Source organism: Pogonomyrmex barbatus, unplaced genomic scaffold (assembly GCF_055798465.1).
Source record: "Pogonomyrmex barbatus isolate J1 unplaced genomic scaffold, ASM5579846v1 scaffold3, whole genome shotgun sequence".
Taxonomy (NCBI): Eukaryota; Metazoa; Arthropoda; class Insecta; order Hymenoptera; family Formicidae; genus Pogonomyrmex; species Pogonomyrmex barbatus.
Window position 1 is genome coordinate 15,915,600 of NW_028297127.1, and position 22,068 is coordinate 15,937,667.

Below are 22,068 nucleotides of genomic sequence, written 5' to 3' on the forward strand. Positions count from 1 at the left end.
TTATAAAAGCTTATTTTTATAATGGGTATTCAATATAAATGAAGAGCTAATAATACTTTTACTCTACTTCTCCACAATTAGTTATTAAAAAATTGCATTTAAATATAATATTGCAAAATCTTAATAATTCGAACTTATTTTCTGAAAAATTTTGTTTTTTGAAATCTGTTGTTGAAAAATATTTTTTTTCTTAATTCAAAATATTAAAATGATGTAAAAGTATTAAAATGATGATATTAAATTAAAAAAGATATTAAAATCAAAAGATATTAATATGTTTTAAATGATTTAAAATTCGGGATATTCTGTATATAATATCGCATAATCGTGTTTTACGAGTACGCGTTACTTCATGGACATAGCACGGAATAGAACCAAATATCATCGGCACAGCATGGAACAGAACCAAAAGTCACGCTCATTATCTGTCACGCGCGTTATCTGTCGAAAGTACATGGAGACGATTACGTAGTTCAAGGTGCACACTTTTGCACGTGGAGGCGCCAATGAGCAGCGGTACCAGCTCAAAATGCAGGCATGGTCGCTGTCAAGTTTCTCTGCGCTGTGACCGAAACGACTCTTGGTTTCTTACGTTACTCCGCGGCTGCGGACGGTGGCAAGTCCTGGTGAGATTCGTGAAAGTTGCACAGTTCGTTAATGGACTCGCGCGTGATAGTTTGAGTGAGTTCGAGAGCGGCGAAAGAGGAAAAAGAGCGGTGAGAAGTGAGCACGAGAGTTCGTCATCGTCGCTCGACCTGGTTCGGTTGGTGGTCATCGTGCGACGTGACATAACCTTTGGAAAAGGTGAGTGACTTCTCGAAAGTGCAGATGTACATGTCGAAAAGCTTCTATAAGTTGAAAACACTTCTTTTAAAGAAAAAAAAAAAAAAAATAGAAAAAATTTGATGATTTTGTCCCCTTTATTTTCTATATGTCATAAGTTTTCTCTTCGTGCGATTGCTACTTTTCGCGATTCTCGTCGCGAAAGATTTTTTTGTGTTTGATTCATCCAATAATCTCCGCCGATTAATTTGTGGGAGAAATAATCAATTACTGTTACGTCTCTACTCAGACGCGTTTTTATCCTCTCTGACTGACGTGTTCTCAAAAGAATGCTTTTCCCCTTCTCTCTCTCTCTCTCTCTCTCTCTGCTCGAAGAGGGTGTATCGCATGAGTGATTCAGGGTGACCGTTCTGAAAAAGATATTTTAGAATAGCTTTCACATCTTTAAAACTCATGAACGTTAAAAAATTCTTGATGATAAAAATCTTCCATATCCTTAATTTATTATTCTAAAGATCTCACTTCCTATGCTTCGATGGATGTCTTGGAAATGTTCTTAGGACGTCTTCTCATCCGGATGTCCTCTGGACGTCTTTACATCTCGGAGATCTGTATATGTTGTACAGATTATGTCTAATAAAAGCGTCTGGTATTAACGATTTTAACTGAACATTTCCTATTCGCATAATTCAAATAAAGACGAGGAATCTTCATAAAAGTTATTTAATCACAGCAATCGATTGTGAAACAGGTTTTTCCGCGGATGTTTTTCCACGTGATCGTCATTCCTCTCGAATCCTTTCTCTTTGTATTTTCCTTCTATGCGATGTGAAGAAGTCGCTTCTCAACATATGTTACGATCGTGCCAGCTCCAACTGTAGAGAAATGAATGTTACGCCAAGCGTACGCTCCAATTTTCTCGTCATTATTGCGCGTTTTTGTTTAAATCGCGTGTCATAGAAGGAGAGAATTCGAAGTGTTTCCTTTCGCCCGATGGTGAAAGCGGATACCTATTCGTGCGAAGATAAATCATCGCGTGCAACGGATATTTATCTGCCGCCTCTACTCCACACCCCTCGATGACAAGCTAATTAATCGTGATTCACTGTCATTGATCCAATTGGAGCCAATATCGCCAACCCTCGGCCGAGAATTTGCATTATCTAACGATGCGCGACGCGAAGATCGATTCGACAAAACACGTGTTGCATATTCTATATCAAATGTGCGCACTCGTATTATTACGTCACGATATTACATAATCAATTAACAAATTATGTAATATTTATGGGATTAAGCAATATTAATGTTCCGGCTTCTTTTCCCGAGATTACGGGATTTTCACGGTAAAATTAATGGAATTTTCATCTAATCACGTCAATATCGCTTATTAAAAACATAAATTATTCACAAAGTTGAACAAAATTCACTATGTCTTTGATACGACTACCTTAAAATTAGACATCAGATTTTTGTTGTGAAAGGAAACGTCTTTTTATCGGCGCAATATCTAAAAAACGCAAATTTTCAAATATTACGGTTTTAATTAGAAGCATTGACGCGTTGCCTTTTTGTATTATTTAATTCTATGCCATTGAATGTCTATGTTATTTGAAAAATAACATTGCAGAATGCTTAAATTTCGAGTATTGTTTAGGTACATGGAAAGAACAGTTTTCCTGAAAATATCTAAAAATTTAAAAAATATGGATTTGAAAATAGTTACGCTGAGCCAAATAATTATCTTTATCGAAAACGCTTAAACATAATATCATAGATACGCTTAAACATGACAATCATTTTTGATAATCTAGCAACTGATTTGAGCATCCTACGTCATTATTTGTGGTCAAATTTTTAAATATTTTAGCAAAAACATTTTTTCCGTGTAAAGATAAATCGTGAAGGTCATAAAAGTTGGCAGTTGCAAAACCGCATATGTTTAGAAGCGAGTTCTTAGTAGAATGAATACCGTTAAAGGAACATAGGCAGAATTGCTATAAAGAGGTCTGATATAGTTTTATATGCTTGCCTACACTATGTGCGATTTAACGTAACGAAACTTCTCAACAACCGCCTATGCGGAATATGTCGAGTTCTTCCTTTCACTTACAAGAGTAGTCTTCGAGTAGTCTTCTGCTTAAGTTTTCATCAAGATATTTAATGATTTTTATGTTACGGACGTTTAAAGACGCTTTTGCAGATGATCAGAGGAGGCTTTTTGTCCATTATTTTTATTTTAGATGTAAGTAAACAATACATACAACACAAGAATATTCTTATCTAACTTTTAATGGAACTTTGTGTTTCGCTTACGAAAATATTTGTAGCATTTTTTCAAGAAAGAAAAAAAATTCGACACCTAAATTGATAAAAAAAATATACGAAAATCCAACTCCTTTTTTTTTTTTAATTCGAATTTATTGTAACGAGATTCTATTCTGCGTATTAATATGACCAGTAACCTCTGGTATTTTCATATTATTTCATATTCATTTTACAGTTGGATCTCTCACGAGAAAACGTTCGTTAACTCGAATGTCCTGATCCCAGCGTATGATTAATTTGTATCGACTGATCAATACTAATTGATCAGGATTCTTGTCTTATTCTCAAATATCATTGCATTCGCATTTTCGTTGAGGATTTTCTGGTATTTCGATATTGGAGATTCTTACAACGACAAATTGCCGATATTAGAGATTCCTACGTGATAAACTGCTGATTGCATATCGGTGTCATTTTTGTCATAAAAGTACAATGGAGTATTTTTATAAAATTTCATTTCAAGCAATGAAACAATTTCTCTATGTTTGCCAATATAGAATGACATGTAGAATGATATTTAGTTTTTGAAATTCTGGCTTTAAATCTTTTTTTTTTTATTGTATAGATTTTAGAATTTGAAAGCAAATCATTTTGTAATGGTAATTTTGTTATATTTTTTGCGTAAAAAAATGTTTTCTCTTTCATATGTTTGTCTTCAATCAATTTGCAATCAGTTGTAACGAAAAGATCGAGAAAGGTCATCAATTATCGCAAGTCTCCAATTTTCAATATTGGATATTTTTATAGTTGAACTTTGGAATTATACAAATCCATTACATTTTAGTTGAAGTAAAGTCTACATTATTTGCGAGTTTTTTTTCAAACGTTATTTGAATAACTTATGTTTAAAATTTTACATTTTAAAATTGTATCCCAATTTTCATTGTTTCTTTATAATAATATATAATTAAACATTGATCATATATAATTAAACATTGATTGATTAAACATTGATAATATTCTGTGTATTCTTTAATGAATGAAGATAAATATAATTTAAATAGTAAAATAACTATAATGCATAATAAGTATAGTGTATATGATAAAATTAGTAATTATTATAAATCTAAATAAGTGTATTAGTTAAACATTATTCATACATATAGAATAATACAAAATATCTTGTTTTAAATAATATAGATAAATATAGATAATATATCGAAAAATATAGAAGATAGAGAAAAACGTCTCAAAAGTTGTAAGATTTCGAAGGGATTACATGATTATAACATTGATTCATTTATAGATGGAACCATTGTCGAAATTTTTTTCTGATCGTTATTTTTTAAATGGAATTATATATTTTTTGTTATATAATATAATTCCTATATGAGACAAATCAATTTGGTGTAAAGAAACATCGTTATTTTTAAAAAATTGTGCAATTAGCAATGCATATCCTTTTAAGATAATTAATGCTTTCTCTACATCAATCAATTTATCTTATTATTCTATGCATAAAAGTATTAAGATATCGTTGTCAAAAAATTAATAATTTACGAGATTTTACATATCAGGATATGTTTGAATAAAGTATAAAATATTTCGTAAACTTTAACTTTTTGACATTTGTATTTTAATATTTTTATATCCAGAATAACTAGAGGAAACACATTGCATATAAAAACTTCTAATTTTACATAAAAAATGTCACAAATCAAAAAGGTGTGTGTTTATAAAAGTTTATTTTTATAATGGGTATTCAATATAAATGAAGAGCTAATAATACTTTTACTCTATTTCTCCACAATTAGTTATTAAAAAATTGCATTTAAATATAATATTGCAAAATCTTAATAATTCGAAACATTCGAACTTATTTTCTGAAAAATTTTGTTTTTTGAAATCTGTTGTTATAGCAAATGAATGATATATGATATTTCTAAATATTAAGATTGACACTTCAAAGTGGTGAAAACATTATTTAAGTTTAAAAGAGAATTATTGAATTAATTTAAAAACAATTATTGTAAGGCAACTTAATTTGTAGCTAATAAACAATATTTTATTATTTTAAATAAGCCATGTAATTGCAATAGAAAAGAACCAAATGATCGCAATTTACAAACGAAAAATCGAATTACATTCAAGGAATTACAGATAAGCTCTTAAAATCACATGTAAATCTAAAACACTACATATTTATTCTAATTATCAACGTTTTGCTCGTAAACTTATTTTTACTAGAAGACGGAAACTTTATTCTTGTTATTTTTTTCTGTTATTTCTTCCAGACCACTAGAGCATCCTGTTTTCTTATTTTTTTCTTTTTTTTAGCATTTCTTCCTATTGTTAATCGCGGTTTTTGTGGCTGGTTCATGCTAGATTAATGAGTCATTTTCAACCAGTTTTTAACTTAGTGAATTACTTTTCACTAATCAATTTCATTGCAAGAAGTTCAGCGGGATATCCCAGCAAGATTGAACAATCCTAACTATTCGAAAATTATTATATATAATCCTCCTAGACACTTTTATGGCACGTTATGTAATCTTGGGTTAAGATAGCTATTTAACTACCTGGACAAGATAACGAAATGAAAAATTAATGATACGAGAACACTCGTAACGATAGTCTTCGAGTCTTTGTGTCGTCACGTTTCATTTCGTTGAAAAATAAGAACAATAGTGCTTGTGTGAATCGCATCAATGAATGTACGCATTTAAACGCATTCCCCGAGGTATCTCTATCTGTTGCTTACGTATTTTCTTTTTCTAACGCGATACAAAACAGGGATATTCATAACAAACATCTAGTGTTGATCTTTCTATAAAGCAGTTTTGATATTACGTACAAAATTGTTTCTTACAAATGTGTTTATGAGAAACATAAATGTATAGAAAAAAAGATCTTAAATCAAGATTATATTTTTATATAAGCAATAAATTATAATCTTCTTAGAAAAATTTTGTCTTGATTTGATCGAATTTAATACAAGTACAATATATTTTAGATTCTTATAAGTAAGAATATTGTAATTTTCATACAAAAAATTTTTAGTTGAGTTGAGTTGAGCAAAAATAATATTTGCATCAATACGAATTCAATCAAATCAAGACTAAAATTTTTAAGAAGATTAATATTCTTGTTTATATATATAAGAATATTTCTCTTTAAAACTAATTTTTTGTGGTGAAAATGTGTACGTTATATAGATATATGTGATAATGTAACGTGTAGATAATATAACGTTATATAGATTACAGATTATTCTATTACGCGCCAAAACTTTTTTAACAAGTTTATCTTTCTTGGTTATCATTTATTTTTAATTCTTAACATAGTATTTTATCATTGTAGTTTAAGCTCAGCGATTGGCCTGTTTATAAATACGCAACATTGCAGTGATTCTTTTGAACGATCATATATCGTGCAACGTTCAGTCGATCGATAAAATCCTGAAGCATATGTATTTTATGTACACTTGTTATCGATGTCGGCTTCAGTTCCAGAGTGATATTCAATGATGTGTTCATTTTTATTTGCTAATGACTCGCCATATCCAATTATCAACTTTCCTTATTTATTGATTTAATTCTTATTATCGCTTAATTTTTTTAAATTTTACTGCATGTTTATTTTTACTATGTCTCTCAAAAATCATAAATGTTAATTTCAAATGTCCTTTGACAGATTCCCTTATCAATTTATAGTACATTTTCTTTGGCAAAAATATGGGAAATCATTTATATTGCAATCTTCCAATGTATACTTGCAATTGTACATAAGGCTAAATCGATAGTTATTTTCGATCTATCTTCAATCTATTTCTATGATTTATTAAAATAATATTTGAAATTTATAATCATTTTTCATGTTCTCGTTTTTTAATGCATTTGATATTATTTTTTCATCACTTGCATACTTCAATCATTTTTTATTTTTATTCTTTATCTTAAAAAGTTTATTCGTTTGTGTTTTAATATATCTTTTGCTATTGAATTGTTTTCTTTTTTATTTTGGAGATGCTTTTTGAAATTTTAACATAAACATTAAGGACATGTTATACGAAATGTTAAGAATTTTTATCTTTGACACGACAGCAATAATAATAATAATAACAATAATAATAATAATAATAATAATAATAATAATAATAATAATAATAATAATAATAATAGATCTAAGGGGCGGTCCTCTTCCAAGGGTCCGCCATCGACATTCAGACAATCCATTGTGTCCCTTCGAACCTTAGTCAGAGGTAAGGTCCGCCCATAGGCATAAATAAACCGCGTATATCTTATACTAGGCAATGGCCTGTACATGAGAGAGAGGAAAAACAATTGACATCTTTTTTCTTTCTTGAAATTTCATTTTTTTTTGGAATAGCAAAGAAAATGAAAAAAATATTTTTTTTAAAGATTTTAATAAAATTTTTGTTTTAAAAGAAGCAAAATACCCATATAAAAATGAGTGATTTAGAATATAGAAAGCTTATAAAAACAAAAAGTAAATTTGTAGGAATATTGAATTCCCAATAAAAAAGAAAGATTTAGTTTGTAAAAAGCACTTATAATTAAATTAATTCGAATTTTTTCACGATTTTTTGAAAAAATATTTTTTCTTTTTTTGATTATTTTTAAAAAAACATTCAATTATTAATGATTATTAATGACATTTAATTATTAATGAAATGATTAATAAATATTAATAATTGTCATTGAGATGTGTACAATTTTAAATATCCTTTTAGCTGTTGCTTTTCTTTTAACTTTTATTTCTTCGTTTTTTCTGAGATATCGCTAATGACTGTTTAAGAATGTTTTATGTATTTATCAATGCAGCATATCATCAAGAAGAATAATATCGAAAAAAGTTTTTGAAGTGAAACAAGAACCTATAAAATAGTGATTGCTCATTAATTGTTTTTTAAATCACTCATTAAATTTAGCAAATAAAAGATTTCAATTATATAAATCCACAAGATTTGTTAAAAATGAAATTAAAATACCTAGGAGTTTATTTTATTTATCAGATATTTGATTTATTTAGAAGCTGTCTTATATTTGCCCATCTTTATTTTCAACGCATATTTAGAATATTTTTAGCCTTAAATTACAAAAAAAAAAACGAAAAGTATAGCATCTTTAGACAGATATCATATTTTTTAGTGTTAAATTACGTCTGAAAGCGATACGGATTAAATTCTGTCTCTATCATAATTTCATACGCAGCGCATGTCGCATGTCATTCTTCTGTCATACTTCATTTCAACTTATTCATTTGTAATATTTTTTAAATCATGAAAATTTTATATATAGAGATCTTTCATGATACTGAATATGAAATATGAATCCAATATCAAAATTGAAAATTGTAAGTTATATAGTAAAATATCAGAAATTGAAAATTGAAAATTATTAATTTACATTTCAAAGTCAGTGTTCGTCTAATTACACGTTACGTAATTGTTTTTCAAACACGAAAGAAAATTTGAATTATAGAAGAATTAAAAATTAATTTTTATTTCAGATGTCTCACAATCATGCCGACCACATGATGACGAACAGTATGATAAACACGTCCCATGATACGCCCATGGCTCATCTAGGGATGGATCATGGAAGCATGAACCATGGGAGCATGGATCATGGTAGTATGAATCATGGAAGCATGAACCATGGGAGCATGCACGGCGCCGAGGTTTCGACGAACGACGCGTGCAGCAACATGGGCATGCACGGTATGTCGGTACGTATGAATCGTTCATCCAATACTCAGTCGCCTTAATACAATTTGCTCTCCATGATCCTTAGATGACATTCCATACCGGCTTCTGTGAAGTGGTGCTGTTCGAAAACTGGAGGATCTCGTCGATCGGCGGCCTCATCGGCTCGATGATCGGTATCATTATCATGGCCGCGCTCTACGAGGGCTTGAAATACTATCGGGAGTATCTATTCTGGAAAACATACAATGCTCTTCAATATAGAAGTGTTACAGTGCCTAGTGAAAAGAATGTGGTGGCCGAAGATAACCGCGTCGTCCAGTAAGTTATTTTCTAATAAATCGGCCGATTCTGAAGAAAGCATCACTTACCATTCTTGCTCGTAAGAATATTCATTCATGTAATTTTATTACGTGAGGATTCTATGAAAAGAGTGCTTAATAGAAAGTGATAATTTGAAAGATATCGTGAAGTGCATTGTAATGAAATACAAGAAATAATATTTCTTTGCAAGATCACTAAACGTACAAATAACGCGCAATTTAAATAGTGAACCTAATCGTTAAATCTGCTTTTTTTTTAGTATGATTGGCGAAGTAATCCATAAACAACCGTAAGTAAATCTTGCAGACACCGAGATTTATTTTTCAGAATTATGTCTCATTTATTAACAATTATAATATTAAATTATGCATGCCTATATAATGTGTTTACTTAACATATTCGCTTCATCTTTTAAAATGTTGTAAGTTTTGTTTAAAAACAAATTTGATATAAAATAGAGTTGTCAATTTATACAAAATTTTTCTTTAATTTTAATGATTTTTCCAATAATATACAAAATTCCGAATTGTAGTATTTTTTAAATAAAAATTATCCGAAATGAATATGTTAATATAATATAATATGATCTTCTCAGCATGTTATGAAAAATACTATTTATTAAATATTTCAGCATGCCTGCTTTATTATTGTTATGCACTTGATTGCCATATTTTTATTTTTATAATTATATTTCAAAATTTTTTTTTAAATATGTGGATTAATACACATTATATTCATATTATATTGATTCACACATCATTTTTAATATAATATATATATATATAACACACACACACACACACACACACACACACACACACACACACACACACACACACACACACGCACGCACGCACGCACGCACGCACGCACGCACGCACACACACACACACACACACACGTATGTATATAATAAATATTTTTTTAAACATCTGAAATCATTTGATCCTGCTAACTTTACATGATTTTACATAACACCATTTTTAAATAATTAAACTATTTACTACTAACAAAATCGAATTATTAAAAATAAAGTATTTATTATCTATGTCAAAAATTGTATGATTTATCAATATATGAATATTACAATTTATATTAGTAGTAATAATTTTGAGAGTATAATAATTTAAATAAACTGCATGAAAATTTTTCGCTTTGTATTTTGTATTAATATGGGTTTTGTGCTATAAATAAAGATGTCACAGAAAGTTGTATAAATTAGTTTCGCATATTGTTGCAATTTTAAATGAACTCAAATTTAATGTGTCGTAATTAATCTGTGCAGGCCAACTATGATGTCCTGGATGCATTTCTTTCAAACGCTTCTGCATATCGTGCAGATTGTCCTGTCTTACTTCCTGATGCTAATCTTCATGACTTACAATGTTTGGCTGTGCTGTGCCGTGGTAATAGGTGCTGCTATTGGTTACTTCCTGTTTGGTTGGAAAAAATCAGTGATCGTAGACGTTACGGAACATTGTCATTAGCATTTAATAAATTCCTCTGATCTATTTTTTTCTAAACCGTACTTGCGTAAAAGTGTTCACACGACTGTATTCTAACAAAAATCCGGAAAATAAGAGGAATACTGAAATGATACGACGTCGTCTTTTACATAAAAAAGACGTATGGGGAACTAATATTTTTTAAATTCATGACACACGGTGAATATATAAATATAGCAGGATTCAGCGAAATAGAGAAAACTATTTATTTTAGTTTCATAACTTAACTATTAATCTCTTGCATATAATTCCTTGTTTTTAGAAAGGTAATAAATCAATTATTTTTAAGTTTGATCCAACATTCTAAATAATTTTATTAATTATATGTAAATTCTACATACAGGCAGAGAAGATTTTGTTAAAATTCGCTTTTGTGTCATGAAATGATACAATTTCATAAGAAACTCTGGGAGTTTGAATCTTAGACGTATATAAATATGGCAAATTGTAAATATTAAGTATTCATAAGAGAATACGTGCATGTCGAATGCGCACATCTTTTCCCAATTTTATATTTTTACTATCCGTTTTTATTGTTATTCTTTTATAAAAATATCATTATCAGTAACTTTTTAATATTTGGGAAAGAGTGTACGCTACACTATTTTAAATAATTGTAAAAACATACCATTAAAATGCGTATTGTTATATACGTTAATATGTAAATTATGATGAAATATAGCCTCAAATGCGAAACTAAGAAAAAAAATTTAAAAAGATAAGGTGGAAACATTGTTCCTTTCCTCTCTTTAATTCCCTTATAAGCTTTTATTCTATTTTTGATGTATTCAGTTTGATTGGATATTTTTAAGAAACATTCTTCTCGAAGCAATCTCAAGATAATTTTCTCCTAAGAAGAAAGGAGAATAACCAATATATATAAAAAAAAGTAATGCATCTTAAACAAGCACAATGTTAAGTTTATTTTTTCTTGCAAAATCGATTCCTAGAATTATAAAATCTTAAGGCATACACACATATATGTATTATACATAAGTCATGTACATACTATAGAAATAGCCTTTTGTCTACTAAATATGTAAAATAATAAATAACAATCGGTACGCGCGTTTTTCACAAACAAGATGTGTGTGTGTGTGTGTGTGTGTGTGTGTGTGTGTGTGCTGTGTCTGTGTGCAGCAGTATCTTTCTTAAAAATAATTCATATATTTCATAGAGATTTGGCGTAAGAATGCCTGTGTTACAGTATTCGTGAGGTGATCATCACCTTGATATGATTAGTTGTATGCGCTTAACATCTGAACTAACTTTATCGCGTGTTCTGCGTTATATATAAATTTATTATATTCCACATATAGCCATATATAAGAAGCACCAGCATGCACATTTCATACGTTTAATCTGAATCGTCGAGATAATCATTACATACTTTTTTCTTGTACTCTATAAGAGGCATTTTTCTAAAAAAAAATCAAGTACCATTTGAATGAGATACGTGGAGTAGTAGGAATGCGATCGTATGCATCGGCGATCGTACAAAAAGCTTCACTTTCATAATATTATTAATTTTGTAGAAAAATTGTCACGACATCGAATGCGCAATGTTCCAAGAGCAGAAAAGCATATGCCGCATTTTGTACAAAAGTCAAATTCGCATATAAATACGCGTGTGACTCTACCTAAATAAAAGTTACGTTGCTTTGCTGCTCTCAGATGTACATACGTCGCGAGGATAAGGCAAATTTAGAATTACAAAGCTAAAGTTACAGATTACGCCTAACTCTTATGTAATAAAGCAATTGATAATTATCATTTATTCTTATTCTTATTATTATTATTATCATTATTATTTTATCACAAGCCAATGGTGTATGAAATACTTAAAATACTGTCAGTAGCTTAAAAGCTGCACAAAGCACTGATAGAATAAGGACGTTCAACTTGACCTTATGTCTTGTTGTTCTAGAAAGATCAATCACAATATATTATATATGTGTGTGTCTTATATACGATTTTTGTGACTCAAGTATTTCGTTGAGATTCATAAAAAAGAGAATATAAGCTAGCCAGTAAAGAATTCACTTGTTCATTGCCAATGGCATCCTATGCGGTCCATAGATTCTTTGGAACCTTAGCTGGATCTTAAGTAAAAACTTTGAAACAATATATTCCATTTACACACAACCGATGCAATTCCAATGTCAATAAAGAAAGTTCACCATATAACGAAGAAAGTATCGTAGACAGGCAAGAGATTCTCTTCAAATTACTTTGTTAGACCTAGAAACAAAGCATGCCAAGAATAAAAAAACCGATATCCTAAGTAAAATCGGTAAAAATATCTATCATTGAAACTGAAATCAAAGAAATATGTGAAAAAAATATTACGGTTAATCAAAAATTTTTTAGTTTAACAAACACACTCAATTTTTCTATGGGCTATAAACCTTTAAAAGAATTGTGCATTTTAATATAAATATGCGAAAAGAAATGAGATACGGGCCAAACAAACATAATCTCTTACAGTTATATTGTGTAATGTGTATCCTTATAGATCCTAAATAGAGTAAGCACCGTTTCTGTGAGTTCGATAGTGCGAGACGTTGCGTATTCCTTCCAAACATAAAGAAAACTTTAAATAATTGTTCCAGAAATGACAGTTTGCATCATGTAAAGACTGAATATTTCGTATCTATCTTCCTATCACTCGTTTCAATTAGCTGGTCACGAATGTAGATCTTGAGAAAAATTATATCATGCATTATTTCGTCAGGATTTAAAAGAAAAACTGTAAGAATCACAAGCTGTGACCTACTCGGCGCCGGACACAGGCATGCAGCAGCTCGTACGATGCTGGGACTGCTGTTTAGATAGATCGACGGTATCTTCCACTAAAGGTCGCTCTAATCTGGCTTCCAATCGCGCCCATGCGTCTACTGCTGCTCCAAAAGCTGCCTCAACATTAGTAGCATCTTTCGCCGATGTTTCAACCAGTGGTGGATTGCCATTTTCTAAACACCAAGCCTGAGCTTCTTCTGTGGAAACTTGTTTCTCGGATTCAGGAACATCCACCTGAAAGAAAGAAATGTGATATAAGATTAAATAAGATTGATAAAAAATGTTGCTCATCTTAATTTTGACAGTGTACCTTATTGCCAACAACAATAAATGGAAAGGTAGAACCCTCCTGAACATCCGCATACTTAAGAAATTCAGATCTCCATAGTGCCAGATTCCTAAAACTCATCCTATCGTCTACTGCATAAGTAAGCAGGCAAATATCTGAGCCTCTATAAAATGGTGTTCTGAGCGTCTTGAACCTCTCCTGTCCAGCTGTATCCCATATCTGCAGTGTGTATGCCTCGCTGTTGATCTCAATATCCTTGTTCAGGAACTCAACTCCGATGGTATGAAAACTGTGTTCGTCGAAATGATTCGACACGAATCTGTTCATAAGGCAGGACTTGCCGACACCGCCGTCCCCAAGGATCACCACCTTCAGGAGGGTGGACCTCTGCGAATTCCGATTTTGAAGACTATTACCACCTCTACCTGTATTCACCGACGTTGAATTGTTCGTCGACATTTTTTCACAATCTGGGACTTGTCTCGCCTGCGATATCTATAAGTTACACGTCACGTAAAATTAATGAACAAAGTTTCGTCCGGCAAGCCCCCTCAACGTGGGTACTCAACAAGCATTCATTCAAGCCTAGTCAAACCTCATAGCTTCTCCGATCAGCTGATTTGGAAACGGAGCTCTCGTATTTCAATTTCTCAGAGCTTGCCGAATCACATCACCGAAAAAAAAAAAAAAAAACAATGCTTTCTCGTTCATTATCTACAAGATTTCTTCCTCTTTTTCTCCCTCGTTCTCACTCTATCTCTCTTTCTTGCGTGAAGTAACTAGCGTATAAAAGGCCTCGGTGTCTTTATCCTCTCTCGATTCCGCAGCATAACCTTACGACTGTACGATTCAATCGGCGAGATTCCCTCATCGATCTCTTAAATTTTGGAGCATCGACGAAGGATGGACCGTCCGGTGGGATGAGTTTTTCGCGTCACCACCCCTCCTCTTCGCGATTTTAATTCAATCGTCGCGCTCGGGGCACAATGAACGGGCCGCGAGAAATCTCCTTTGTTGTCACGACACTCTCACGGGGCAGCGGACGGTACCGAGTGCAATTGTCAACATAGACAACGCGTTCCTGACTCTCCAACGACGGCCTCGATCGCGTACATTGGATTTCCGGTGTTTCTAATAGCACCCGATCGATGAACACTCACGACACTCGATCATTTTTGGCCGGGCGCTCGTCTCAGCTCGTCTCAATACATTGCAGACGACAAATGACAAGAAGGAACGCCCGTCTCGAGGGGCGAGGAGGAAGAGAGGTTGTCAGGTGAGAGCCAGTGATGCCAGTCGTCAGTGTTGCCAAAGGCTTGGACGCGGGGCTCCCCACCATCTCGGCACGAAATCTCATCACCCACGTGCAACACATACTGGCTGGTTAGTAAATTCACTGAAAATATATAGTCTACGTTACGTATTCTATAGATTTTCAATACTGGCAGTGAATTTACGAATACAGCCACTAACCTAAACGCTAAAAATTGCGTCATACACACTAAAGCACGAGCTCATATTTGTGTACGCTCCAACCTGCTTCGACCAATTTCGAGCGATAAAAAAAGACACAAGGTTATCTGACATCTTGCTTTCTCTCGAGCTACGCGCATGCGCCGTGCCATCCCCCTCTCTCGTCAGCTGATTATAATTATGTGAACCAAAGACAGTCGAAGATATAAAATCTGGAATGGCGCGCTAGTGGCACGGCATTTGAATTCGAATTAGGCAACGACGATTAGCTGTAACAGCGAGAAGATCGATGGACAATTCCATTTTTATTTCACAGCATCTTGAGATCTTCTATCAAGAACTCCTTTTTCATGAGATGCAACAGCAAATACAGCGTGTTCGACGGGGTTCCGAGGACGGTCCTGAGTCAACTGCCAAAGACGTGAATCTCGCAAATGTTATTTATTTAAATGAGATAGTAAATGGGATAGTAATGGGATAGTAAATGGTATTGCTTGACAAAATCTTAGATATTTTGTAATTTTTTTATTTTTCTTAATTGAATTAATATTTATAAATTCGGAAGAATTGCTTAATTTTGCGAACTGCCGTTAACAGATTTTTAACGTAGCAACTCAAAACCATATTCTTAGAGATAATCAGAAAGTGCTATTTACATTTTTTGGTATCATTCTGTAAACTCTGTTGAAACGCGACATGACATTCCTGAAATATCTATGACTTTGAAATGTTCGTTACTTCGCTCGTAAATACAACGAGAAAGGAATAGTCCTAATTCGTGACGATTGTAAAGAGCGATTATGTAAAAATGGATGGATGTGTTGCTTATTTTTGTAGCTTATTAATTTTTGTAGATTATTAATTATTTTAATAATACTATCTTTACAAGTGTGAGCAAACTGAAAATCTTCAAATCTTGTTAAAATAAGCCATAAATAGCCATAACTTTTTAAGCATTTTAGTAAAATACATTACGTCACATATATGTATATCTCTTCAGGTAATAAATTTGTTTTATAGTTTTTTCATTGCTACTAAAGTACCAATGTTTAAATATCAATGAATTGATTTGACATTATTGATGATGACGTTACATATTAGATATTTTGTATAATAATCAATTTGAATGGTTGTAGATGTACGATCAGATTTCCAAATACAATGATAAAACTGATGTTCAAGTTGCTTATCACGAGCACGGACAGACATTCGTTTGTCCCGATTGCCATCACCTTCTCTGCAAATAAATATACTATGAATGGATTATATAGTATATAGGATATAGGATATAGGATATAGTGATATAGGAAAAGGAGGTGAGTTCTCTTTTTCTTTCCATTTCTAGGATAAAGTAAGTCATGCGACAATAGATTGTATCATATAATATTTTGTCTTTTATTCTCTTTTATTCTCTTATGATATAGATAGTGCTTGATAATGTATGAATAAATGTCTGGAGATGAAATTCCATGTACTATTTTGTACCACGTGTATCGATCGATGAACTATTTAATATTGTCACATGTGATCAGCAGAAGTACTCCAGCTTCATCCACTTATGTTGGAATCAATGGATTAATGGCTTCAGAGAAGCTTCTCCGAATAATGTCCCAGACGATTTATAAAAGACATTTGATGCAAATAATAATAACGAATGTTGTCACTGATGATACAAGAACAGAAGGTGAGTTCTCTTTCTCTTTCCAACTAATTTTTTTCTGAGAAATATCTTATTTATTTTTGAAAACAGACACATATTTAATCTTGGGGAACGTTATAGAAGACCATTCTCTCCAGTTGAGCAACATAACAAATAAACAATACTCCGAATAAACATATCGGACATGAGTTATAGTAATAGTTCATCATCCATGGGAACAATAAGAGTCGCTAATTCTTGTCTGGCCAGTTCGTGCGTCAATTAAGATAAAAAAAATATTTTATTAAATCTAATCAAATGTCTCTTCTATTATGGCTGATGTGCGGATGCGCTAATCAGGGCAGAAAAAACTAGTTGCTCAATAGCTGCTTTGAACAGATACAACTTGAAAAGGCGGGCAAAGCTTCAGTAGGAAAGTCCGGAACCAGATGTCGATGCGTTAGTGGTAATGGTTCGGCACTGCATGATACAATCTGCCGCATAGTCAAAAAATGATATAACTAAAACTTTTACACGCAATTGTCCAGGCGATTGAGAAAATTTTGCGAGTATCAATGTAATACCTTTTTTTTTAGAAAAGATTATATATATATATATATATATATTCATTCACTTTGTGTAAAAATTATATATATATATTTTTTTTTATATAAATGTGAATGAGAATACAATTGACAAGTTAAAAAATATCATGTAAATGTAAAAAAATACATAAAATATCAATAGGAAATTGCGATGGTTGTATGTAGAATTCGCAATATTGATGGAATGTCGATCGCAATAAATTTTCAGCGATAGGCGAGATGAATATTCGAATAGATAATCCAGGTATTCTACTATCACGAACGAGAATCGTGTAAATAGTAATCCTAGCTATATATATTAATATATATATATATATATATATATATATATATGTGTGTGTGTGTGTGTGTGTGTGTGTGTGTGTGTGTGTGTGTGTGTGTGTGTGTGTGTGTGTGTGTGTGTGTGTGTGTGTGTGTGTGTGTGTGTGTGTGTGTGTGTGTGTGTGTGTGTGTGAGGGAATATATACGATGAAAAATCTCACCATCTGGGATAGACATAGTCGTTAAGTTTGTGTCGTTTAGCTAAGCTGGCAGGTAGTGGGGCGACTATGCTTGGCACTCTCGAAATGTCTAGCGAAAGGCGACGTAACGAGCCGGTTCTCGGAATTGTAAAAATCGCGGAAGTATCTCTGCGGGTAACGCTATTATAAAAGTCCTCTTCGCGCGACTGATTTTTGAATATTCTTTAGAGATCGGCATAGTTTCCGCGCGGACATTCTTTGAATTCGATGACGAAGTGCAGCCCGTACGTAGCTGTGTGTTAGGCGCATACTTGTACGCTTTTATGGGTGCTTTCCATTTAGTGACACACAAATCTATCTTGGCATTCAATGAGTAACAAGGATAAAACGATACTGTGTCGACTTGTGTCACTAAATGGAAAGCACCCTGTATCGAATGATCTGTTACAAAGTAATAAAAATGGAGAAAACGCCATTCATAATATTTTCTTCGACGTGACCTATCTGTAAAACAAATTACTGCAAAAATGTAACTTGTATTGCCTATTGATTTTTATAACGAATGAATGATTTATTAATAAGATATATAATTTATAGATTTAGATACTTAAGGACTAATATCTTATATCTATATTATGAATACGCAAATCTAAGTAATACTACTGGATCATTATTATTATCTATTGCGTGTCTTATTTCTCAATATATCATGAAATATTTACGAATTCGATGTATATTTCATCGAGATAAAAATTTCTTGTTTTTATACATTATTATTATATACTTTGCATTTCTAAATTTACGCATGCTATTCAGTTAAATATCGCAATAAAATATTTTCATTTATATTGTGATAGGAAGAAAGTGTAAATTATTTTTTATCTTTGTTTTGTATTTTAGATATATTCAATTGTGATATAAGTCTAGCAGTTCTCTGTTATGCTATGTTATATTATTTCCGATAAAATACGCATGAAATGCGACTGATCATAGATTCTCCCTGCGAAGATATGTGTAATCGACAGAATGTAAATTTTATTTGAAGTATGAAACAACAAAGAAACCGAATCTTATTTATTTTACCGTTGGATTCTGTTCTTGCGGACGCAATCAAAGGCCGTTATTGCGCATCGAACGTATTAACGCTGTGAATATCAAGAGAAATCGAGGGAGCAGCCACGACACGCAGTCACGCGTAGATTACACGTGATATCACGATCGATCGTGTTTAGAGAAACATGCTTTTATCGTTTGCACCGAGGTTCTCCCGTTTCGCGATTTTTCTCGCGTCTTTGAGGACGAGGACGTGATCTAGTTTTCTTTCCTCCGCTTGCAAAATCTAATTTGCAAAACAAGATGATTGTACGACCACGTTTTTCTTGCGTATCGCTGAAGAATTTATAAAACTTTTAAAAATATAAAATTATTTAACTTTAATTATATCAAATAAAATATAATTATCTTGAATTTTATCTCGAATTGGAACTTCTCCCAAAAAGATGTGAATGTTACAACATTGCTGGATTATTCTGTAATGTTTTTTGAATTTCTATATAATATATCATTTACTACAACAAAACTTAAAAATTATTACTTTTGAGTTATTTGCAAAAGAAAAATGTCTTTGAGTTCTTATTGCTAGATCTAAGCATAACAAGCATAATTGAACTTCTAAAATTCTTATTTGAAAAGAGAAGATAAAATATCATCAAGAGTTGTAAATAAAAAAGGGTTTTTTTAAGAATTTATTTTTATAATAAAAGTTTACACGCAATACGTTATACAGTTATGATAACAATTTTTTTATAATCAGTTATTATGAATCACATCACAAAAATAATATTATCGCACTTAAAAATAATATTACAAAATTTTGATTTAAAACGGTCAAAAATTTATTTTCTGAAAAATCTTGTTTTTCGTGTTACCTGTATATTGTATGATAATGAGCGATATATAATTTTTGAAACATTACAAATATTGTTGAAATATTCGACCAACCTTCAGATTACCGTGCCAAGGAATAATCTTCAATCTGAGTGCGACGATAAATAAAATGTTACAGATAATAATCCAGATAATAAAGCACGGTGACTCTGCGTTATACGTAACACTTGTCATTTGAATGTGAAAATTATAAAAATTATGAGATAAAAGACAACAACAATTTTTTACTCGAACGTTGCAATGGTCTGTAAAGTAAGACGCATACGATTGCAATAGTCTGATCCGATCTCTAAACGGCGAGATATGCGTCGCGTAATGATTTCTGTCCGTTTCCGAATAGCAATCACGAATTAGCCTAATGTCAGTCGTCTCGCCGTCGTTTCTCTGCTGTGAAGTCGTAACGACGTTACGCAAACTCACGCGCGACACCTTTCGGCAATCGCCGATCACGTGGACAGCCCGCGGAGCATAATGCATATTTAACGACTTTCGAAGGTGTCCTTTCACCAAATTCGTCCGCATCCGTTTCAGAGAACATGCGTTTTTCTCGCGTGAAAATACGCCGCCGCAGATTACCTCGTCGTCGTCGCGCGCGGCGAAAGGCCGCCCCGACCTTTCGTGCTCATCTTCGCGGTTTTCCGCGATTAAGCTATTATAGGGCATAATACGTCATAATGTATTTCCCAAGAGTCAGAATTCGCCAGAAATTCTCGAGAAAGAAAGAACGATGCAAATTCTTTATATTATTTTCGATATCTACTTATTTATCTTTTATGCAACTCTGATAAACGCTTGTTGAAAATGTTGACTTTTGCATATAGGATTGCCATATAAAAATTTTCAAAATTAGAGTTGACGAATCAAAAAGTTTCGGACATTTCGCTTGCAAATCCGGTGTACAAAAATTTTAATGACCTTTTTAAAATATTTAGAAGATTACCTGAAACTCCGGATGCTTAAAATTACGTTTGGACGTTTTTCGAAAAATTCCTTTCTATGAAAGTCCCCGGATGCTAAAGAAGAAGATAATATCCAAGAAAAAGAGGACAATCCTACCTATATACAATGGAAGAAACAGGAATAGAAACAGGAATAAATTTTGGATATAAAAATTAGGAATAAAGATTCTAAACACAATATAATAAGATACAAATATTTATTTTATTATTTTGTAAAATCTAAAAATTTTGTAGCAACACATCGATCCTTTCCTTAGAAAGATATGAGATACGTAATTTTCAATATTTTCACATTGCTGCACGAGACATGAAAATGTCAAGTTCCTTGGATCTTCGCCAACTTTACGTTGGAAAAGTTGATTTCTCACCTATGATTTCGTTTCAGATGTCCAGATTTTGTTCAAACTTTTCTCACATGTACTATTATGATATTTATTTTATTTGTATGTACAACTGTGAAATATTAAAATAAAACTTTCTCAGATTTCTATCCCATAGCGTTTGCGAAATAAAAGTCACAGGGTGAGACTCTTCCTGCGCTACCTGTCCGATTGAAGAATAAACAGGTGATTTAAAGTGGTCCTTCAAAGCGGATGCAGGAAGACCTTTCTAGGTATACGGGCATACAAGTTAAGGATGAGTTCTATCATATATGATGATTCACGAACGACGAGCAGTTTATGCGCTTACGTGTGCGCTTCTATAGAAATACCTGTGCTAATACGTCTCACCGAATTCCACCATTGCAATCGCCATTCTAATCAACGCTGCTCCGCGAGTTGGTCGCCAACCCGAGGTAACGTTAACGAACAGTTACGAATCTTCCGTTGTCGATAACGGTCGCCGGGAGAATCCTAATAGTGCAGATGATTGATGGTGCGAAATACCATTTGACGGGAGATGCGCAATGCCGCGTCTACGGTGAACTGCGAGAGCATCCGCGAAAACTGAAAGAGAATAACGGAGGAAAGAGGAATGGATAGGGATGAAAAACACGCTGCAGCAAACATCGTCAAAAAGAGATTTGTCGAGAACTATGGAGGAAACAATGGATGTCACTGGGAATTCTCTGAGGATGACGAAACTCCGATTGACTTAATCGACGATTAATTCTATCATTTTAAGCTCCTTTATCTTTCTTTCTAAATAAATAAAGATAGACACGTATTTAAGTCTCGCTTAAAGCTAAAATAACGTTGATGTAATCGGGCCTTAATTGCTCGAAAATAAACTTTGATTTTTTTAGACTCAGATATAAAATTTAAATATATTGTCCGTTTAATCTATT

At 32.3% G+C, this 22,068-nt stretch overlaps 2 protein-coding genes and 1 long non-coding RNA gene across 9 annotated transcripts; 2 read left to right on the top strand and 1 right to left on the bottom strand.

Moving 5' to 3' along the window:
- Positions 1-549: 549 nt before the first annotated feature.
- On the top strand, positions 550-11,330 carry Ctr1A (Copper transporter 1A). Of its 2 annotated transcripts, XM_089078999.1 has the most exons (6): positions 550-804; positions 7,233-7,312; positions 8,584-8,802; positions 8,868-9,100; positions 9,363-9,392; positions 10,389-11,330. In XM_089078999.1, exons 3-6 carry the CDS (start codon positions 8,584-8,586, stop codon positions 10,588-10,590), a joined length of 684 nt encoding a protein of 227 aa, XP_088935125.1. In that variant the 5' UTR covers positions 550-804; positions 7,233-7,312; the 3' UTR covers positions 10,591-11,330. The 2 variants fall into 2 exon arrangements, with proteins under 2 accessions (XP_088935125.1, XP_011638320.2); XM_011640018.3 differs by lacking the exon at positions 7,233-7,312 and having other exon boundaries at positions 554-804.
- A 177-nt stretch (positions 11,331-11,507) lies between these two features.
- Rab9 (RAS oncogene family member Rab9) lies at positions 11,508-15,276 on the bottom strand. 5 transcript variants are annotated; one of them, XM_089078997.1, is made up of 5 exons: positions 15,170-15,276; positions 14,292-15,092; positions 13,718-14,191; positions 13,385-13,641; positions 11,508-13,182 (listed from the first exon to the last, which is right to left on the bottom strand). In XM_089078997.1, exons 3-5 carry the CDS (start codon positions 14,153-14,155, stop codon positions 13,002-13,004), a joined length of 876 nt encoding a protein of 291 aa, XP_088935123.1. In that variant the 5' UTR covers positions 14,156-14,191; positions 14,292-15,092; positions 15,170-15,276; the 3' UTR covers positions 11,508-13,001. The 5 variants fall into 5 exon arrangements, 4 of the variants coding, with proteins under 4 accessions (XP_088935123.1, XP_025074252.1, XP_025074254.1 ...); XR_016139753.1 differs by lacking the exons at positions 14,292-15,092; positions 15,170-15,276 and having other exon boundaries at positions 11,508-12,849; positions 13,094-13,307; XM_025218467.2 differs by lacking the exons at positions 14,292-15,092; positions 15,170-15,276 and having other exon boundaries at positions 11,508-12,849; positions 13,094-13,182.
- LOC148936109 (uncharacterized) lies at positions 15,090-19,341 on the top strand. 2 transcript variants are annotated; one of them, XR_016139754.1, is made up of 4 exons: positions 15,090-15,590; positions 16,306-16,485; positions 16,594-16,853; positions 16,920-19,341. It is a non-coding gene; the product is annotated as an uncharacterized LOC148936109 (long non-coding RNA). The 2 variants fall into 2 exon arrangements; XR_016139755.1 differs by having other exon boundaries at positions 16,702-16,853.
- The last annotated feature ends 2,727 nt before the right edge of the window (positions 19,342-22,068 follow it).

Excerpts from the sequence above, each read along its gene's own strand:
- Ctr1A (XM_089078999.1), top strand. The coding sequence starts at position 8,584 with ATGTCTCACAATCATGCCGACCACATGATGACGAACAGTATGATAAAC. Across the intron at positions 9,101-9,362 it reads GAAGATAACCGCGTCGTCCA|TATGATTGGCGAAGTAATCC; the intron begins GTAAGTTATTTT and ends CTTTTTTTTTAG. Across the intron at positions 9,393-10,388 it reads GAAGTAATCCATAAACAACC|GCCAACTATGATGTCCTGGA; the intron begins GTAAGTAAATCT and ends TAATCTGTGCAG.
- Rab9 (XM_089078997.1), bottom strand. The coding sequence starts at position 14,155 with ATGTCGACGAACAATTCAACGTCGGTGAATACAGGTAGAGGTGGTAAT. Across the intron at positions 13,642-13,717 it reads TTATTGTTGTTGGCAATAAG|GTGGATGTTCCTGAATCCGA; the intron begins GTACACTGTCAA and ends TCTTTCTTTCAG. Across the intron at positions 13,183-13,384 it reads ATGCCTGTGTCCGGCGCCGA|GAATACGCAACGTCTCGCAC; the intron begins GTAGGTCACAGC and ends TATGTTTGGAAG.